Source organism: Sinocyclocheilus grahami, unplaced genomic scaffold (genome assembly GCF_001515645.1).
Source record: "Sinocyclocheilus grahami isolate Dianchi unplaced genomic scaffold, SAMN03320097.WGS_v1.1 scaffold2742.1, whole genome shotgun sequence".
In the NCBI taxonomy this organism is placed as follows: domain Eukaryota; kingdom Metazoa; phylum Chordata; class Actinopteri; order Cypriniformes; family Cyprinidae; genus Sinocyclocheilus; species Sinocyclocheilus grahami.
In genome coordinates this window covers 3,975-10,270 of record NW_015507920.1, presented here as the reverse complement: position 1 = coordinate 10,270, position 6,296 = coordinate 3,975, and the positions used below count along the sequence as shown (strand labels likewise).

The following is a 6,296-nucleotide window of genomic DNA, read 5'->3' as shown; positions in this document are numbered from 1 at the left end:
GCAAGACTAAGAAAACTATGAAAACTTAAACAGGCTCGGTAAAGTAGCTATCCGCTAAACAGGGATACACGCAAAACAATACACGAGACGAAAACAGAAAACACGGAATGGCTCAGTAAGGCAGCTAACACTTGGGGAGTGAAAAATGCAGAACAATACTCGGCAGTGAGAGAGAGGAAGTCCATGGCTTAAGTAGCATATCGGATTGGATTCAGCTGTGTGTGTGTGATCAGTGCATTCAGCTGTGTGCATGTAATCAGTGCAATGGTTGATGGGAAATGCAGTCCAGGGTGATGTGTAACAGTCTGTGTGGTGTGAGAGTCAATGTAATGGGAGAATAACCTCTAGTGGCAATCGGCCTGAAGCCCACGGACCAGATTCGTGACAGAGCCCCTCGCCCCCCAAGGAGCGGTTTCCAGACGCTCCCAACACAATACCATCCAGGAGGGTGGTGGAGCGGAGGAGGAACAGGGGGAGGGATGGTGGGCCAGGCCCATGTGGAAATGGAGAGACTGGGAACTGAGGCAAAGCCGGCAGAGCAGGACACCAAGGTGGAGCAGATGGAACAGGAGCCCACCAGGGCAGAGCAGACGGAGCAGAAGATCTCCATGGCAGATCAGACAGAACAGGAGCCCACCCTGAGCCTAACTCAGGGACATGAACCCTTCCTGGGCGGAACTGAGGATCTGGAGCCCTTCCAGGGAGGTACTGGGGATCAGGATAGCGCTTACATGGTGCTGGCACTGGAAGGTGCTCTGGAGGAGCAGGCACAGCGAAGCGCTTTCGAGAAGCTGGCACTGGGGTGAGTCTTGGGGCTGGAGCCGACACTGGAGAGAGCTCCAGGGCTGGAGCCGACACTGGAGACGGGGAAACAGGAGACCTCTGTGGACTATACTCGGGAACAGGAGCCCTCCCTAGACCTCTGTGGACTATACCCGGGAACAGGAGCCCTCCCTGGGCTTAACTCGGGAACAGGAGCCCTCCGTGGTAGGGACTGGGACCTGGGGAAAACTGAGACACAAGAGACAGACAGAGCATATACAGTCTCCATAGCTGTGACAGGATGAGCAGAGAGTTCACAAACGGCCTCTATAGCCGTGACAGGACAGGCAAAGAGCTCACAAACGGCCTCCATAGCCGTGACAGGATGGGAAGTGAGTTCACAGACGGCCTCCATAGCCGTGACAGGACGGGTAGAGAGTTCACAAATGGCCTCCATAGCCGTGACAGGGTAGGACAAGGATTCACAGATGGCCTCCTTAGACATGACAGGACAAACAGGAAGTTCACAGGTGACAACAATGGTTTATAGATTTCAGCTTATATGCAGCCATTGAGTATTACAGCCAAATAGTGGCTATTGATATATTTAATATTTTTATACCATCATATGTCACCAGATGTCACCAATGACACCAAGTTTTAGGTTTTGGCTGTCTGAACTTACTGGATTGATAAATTTTTTACTGAAGTAAAATAAATATTAATTATATCATAAAATAAGCATATTTTACATAAAAATATGGTACTTTCAGAAGTAAATAAATAAATTAAAAAACACAAAAAATAAAAAGAAAATTGCATAAATTGACAGTTTTTATTTTATCAAAGATAGTGATATGAAATTTATATAAAAATAAATAAAATAGGATCACTCCTGAGACCTTCACGCCCAAATTTGTACACGAAGGACCAACGAAGGATGCTTGAGGGTTAAATAAACTCGGAATTGCATTTGGCATGGTTCAAAGCCTATTTATCTGATGGCCATCATTTGTAGCAGTAAATGAAGAGTTATCATATCGATCACAAGTTCTTTATGGAGTACCACAAGGCTTAACACTAGGACCATTGCTTTTTATCCTGTACATGCTACCCTTGGACGATATCATTAAGAAACATGGTATTAGCTTTTACTGTTATGCAGATGATACTCAGCACTATATTTCTTCGCGACCTGATGAAACATACAAATTTACACAATGGAATGCATAGCTAACATGAAAACTGGATGACAAGTAATTTCCTACTAATAAATTATGTGGAAAAAAATCTAATTATTGGTCCAAAAACCTCCTCACATAATAACCTAGAACACAATCTTACACCTGACGGCTGTCAGTTATGTCGTCAGTTAGAAGCTTGGGTGTGCTTTTTGATAGTAATATTTCATTTGAAAGCCACATTTCTAACATTTGTAAAACTTATTTTTTCTCTCTCAAAAATAGATCTAAATTCCCACATATGTTCTCAATGTCAGAAGCCTGGTTCTCAATGTCATTAGCCCAGTTCTGTCAGCACTGCACTGGCTTACTATTGAACCTATCATACATTCTAAAATCCTGCTAATAACTAATATAGCCCTGAATGGTTTAGCTCCTCAGTACTTGAGTGAGCTCATATCGCATTATAGTCCTTTATGTCTGCTGTGATCTCAAAACTCTAGCCATTTGATAGTACCTAAAATATCAAAATCAACCGGCAGATCCTTTTCCTATTTAGCGCCCAACACCTCGAACAATCTACCTAGCGTTGTTCGGGAGGCAGACACACTCTGTCAGTTTAAATCTACAGTGGGGAAAAAAAGTATTTAGTTAGCCACCAATTGTGCAAGTTCTCCCACTTAAAAAGATGAGAGAGGCCTGTAATTTTCATCATAGGTATACCTCAACTATGAGAGACAAAATGAGAAAAAAAATCCAGAAAATCACATTGTAGGATTTTTAAAGAATTTCTTTGCAAATTATGGTGGAAAATAAGTATTTGGTCAATAACAAAATTTCATCTCAATACTTTGTTATATACCTTTTGTTGGCAATGACAGAGGTCAAACGTTTTCTGTAAGTCTTCACAAGTTTTTCACACACAGTTGCTGGTATTTTGGCCCATTCCTCCATGCAGATCTCCTCTAGAGCAGTAATGTTTTGGGGCTGTCACTGGGCAACACGGATTTTCAACTCCCTCCAAAGATTTTCTATGGGGTTGAGATCTGGAGAATGGCTAGGCCACTCCAGGACCTTGAAATGCTTCTTACGAAGCCACTCCTTCATTGCCCAGGCGGTGTGTTTGGGATCATTGTCATGCTGAAAGACCCAGACACGTTTCATCTTCAATGCCCTTGCTGATGGAAGGAAGTTTTCACTCAAAATCTCACGATACATGGCCCCATTCATTCTTTCGTTTAAACGGATCAGTCGTCCTGGCCCCTTTGCAGAAAAACAGCCCCAAAGCATGATGTTTCCACCCCCATGCTTCACAGAAGGTATGGTGTTCTTTGGATGCAACTCAGCATTCTTTCTCCTCCAAACACGACAAGTTGAGTTTTTACCAAAAAGTTATATTTTGGTTTCATCTGACCATATGACATTCTCCCAATCCTCTTCTGGATCATCCAAATGCTCTCTAGCAAACTTCAGACGGGCCTGGACATGTACTGGCTTAAGCAGGGGGACACATCTGGCACTGCAGGATTTGAGTCCCTGGCAGCGCAGTGTGTTACTGATGGTAGCCTTTGTTACTTTGGTCCCAGCTCTCTGCAGGTCATTCACTAGGTCCCCCCGTGTGGTTCTGGGATTTTTGCTCACAGTTCTTGTGATAATTTTGACCCCACGGGGTGAGATCTTGCATGGAGCCCCAGATCGAGGGAGATTTGATGCACATGCAAAGAGATGTGTCTTTAATCTAGATTTAAACAGAGAGAGTGTGTCTGAACCCCGAACGTTATCAGGAAGGTTATTCCAGAGTTTGGGAGCCAAATGCGAAAAAGCTCTCCCTCCTTTAGTGGACTTTGCTATCCTAGGTACTACCAAGAGTATCATAAGAAGAATGGCATCTATGCTATTATTAGTCTCTTTCATTCTTATTTTGAGGTCACTGTAGCCATACGGATCCAGTCCATATTCAGACCAGGTGGTGGATTAGCACCTAGAGATGACCACAACAGCCCTGATGTCAGCGGAGACCATGTCAACTAGATGCACCCCAGAGACAGATCCCCTGTGAAGACCACGTCACCACAACAACCATCATCACAGATCCTCAGCACAGACCACAAGAACCAGACATGTTTTCCATGGCAAGTTTCAACTCCCCTCCCCACCAAACGCTGGCATAATGTATCCTGATCTTCAAAGAGAAGGAACTGGATGAAATATTCAGAAAGATATCAGTCCACAACTCTGACTTGTAATGCAGCCCAGAAAAATCCAAACCATGTTGTTTCGTCTGGCCAGAGAAGAACTGAACCCCAACTGATGCTGGTTTCTCCCAAGGTTTTTTCTCCATTTTTGTCACAATGGAGTTGGCGTTCCTTGCCACTGTCACCTTTGAACTGAACTGAGCTGATGATGACATCACTGATAGTGACATTTATCCAGGGCTGCTTTATAGATGAAAACTCTTTCCATAATTGATGACATTTCCACAGTTATTAAACCAAACTGAATCAACAATTAACTGATTTAAACTAAATAATGACTCAGCTGCTTTAAAGCAGAACTGAATTTTGTTTGCATCACTGAATCGTTATTTTCCTGATTCTCACTGTAAAGCTGCTTTGAAACAATCTGTATTGTATAAAGAGCTACAAAAAATAAAGGTGTCTTGATTTGACTTTACTGTATTCTCAATATGGTGCAGCCTCTATTACCCTATTGCTTAAGTATTTTCAATAATTTCATAGGAATAATTAACTGTTATTAACAGTATGTTCAGTGAAGATGCCGGATTACCTTCCAGGATGATGGTGATGGGGTTGAGTTTGAACCCCTATCCTCCAGGACACAATGTGTTATACTCCACTAGAGACACATGATACACTCATCAGTCAACTACCACATTCATATTCATCAATATTTGTTCAATATGCCAAGCCAATATGAAGTAACTCACAAAAAGATATGACATTATACTGAAAGTGCCTTGAATAACTACAGAAAAATAAAATAACTACAGACTAAATAAAAAAAAAAACAAGCTAATTAAAAAATGCCTTTAAATGACAAATTGAAATTAAATTACGGAAATACTATCATATTATACTATACTTGTATCCTAAGTATTGATGTAATTACTGAGGTAATTAAGAGAGTAAATTAGAATTGTTAGCATTAATTTACTATTATAATAGGGTTATTTATAGTATTATAGATCAAAATAATCTCCTGCGTACAATATTCCTACATGAAAGTGCCTAGGGACGTTGATTTCAGAATGTGTTCATCTTCTAACAAAGTATTTGTGAAATCTAGCTAACAAAATATATATTGTGTGTTTGAGTGGTCCAGACGCTACAATGTTGACGTGTAGTAGTACTGAACTGCATTTAGTATGGAAGTAGTGACATATTGTTCCACTGTATAACCAAATTCCTGCTGTTTTGAAGTACTGTAGTATTAAACTATTGAGGATTGTTGCAGAGTTCCTTACAGGTGTTGAGTGGAGAACAAAGGTCACATGGGTTACCCCATGCTCGTCCCAGTGAACAGCAGCATGACGAACGACTGACTCCAAACCCCAACTCAACACTACACGCCAGCCCGCCACGGCCATGGTACACCACATCCAGAAAACAGTTCCCTACTTGTGTGTCTGCCGCATGGAAACATACCAACAGACTGCATGTGAGATTTTATGGATGACCACAGAGCACTTGGACTGCAGGACTTACAATAAATACATTACATCTCTTGATGTGCAAGTACTATGATTGTGATAGCATTGGGTTAGGTTATATTTAATAATCAGTCTTACCAACGCAGCCGATTCCAGTGGGGTTGAGTTCAAAGTCAATGGGACAGTTACACTGGTATGAGCCGGCTGTGTTCTCACAGTGACCATTAACACAGCTGACGGGATCGAGACACTCGTCCACATCTGACATCACAACAACACAGAAAGCAGTCACAGTGTGAGGTGAAGAACAGCTGTTGATATTGTAGAGTAACAGCATGCTTACCTGTGCAGTTTCCACCTGTCCTGTCCAGCTCATAGCCGTCATCACAAACACAATGAAACATCCCTGGAATATTATGACATGTGCCAAATATACAGATGTTCTGGAAGGTGCACTCGTCTATATCTGCAACATACGCATATGATTTACAGAAAATATAACAGTAATTTATGTACTTTATTCTGATACACTGCCGACTTATGATTTTATGAGTGTGTTATTAATAGTATAATAATAAAATGGTGTCCACTTTATAAACTATGTGAAAACAAAAATCCAGAACTGATGAGGCTGTAGAATTATTATTATTATTATATTATTATTATTTATTACCTTTGGTCTT

The 6,296-nt window shown here is 41.6% G+C and overlaps 1 protein-coding gene across 1 annotated transcript in view; it reads right to left on the bottom strand.

Moving 5' to 3' along the window:
• LOC107575595 (fibrillin-2-like) overlaps positions 1 to 6,296 on the bottom strand; it is a 16,754-nt gene that overhangs the window by 9,350 nt on the left and 1,108 nt on the right. Inside the window, exons 3-5 of the mRNA XM_016261950.1 lie at positions 5,957 to 6,079; positions 5,752 to 5,874; positions 4,731 to 4,799 (exon numbers count right to left, since the gene is read on the bottom strand). Coding sequence (XP_016117436.1) covers positions 4,768 to 4,799; positions 5,752 to 5,874; positions 5,957 to 6,079 — 278 coding nt within the window. The 3' untranslated portion in view covers positions 4,731 to 4,767. The remainder of the gene's footprint in view (positions 1 to 4,730; positions 4,800 to 5,751; positions 5,875 to 5,956; positions 6,080 to 6,296) is intronic.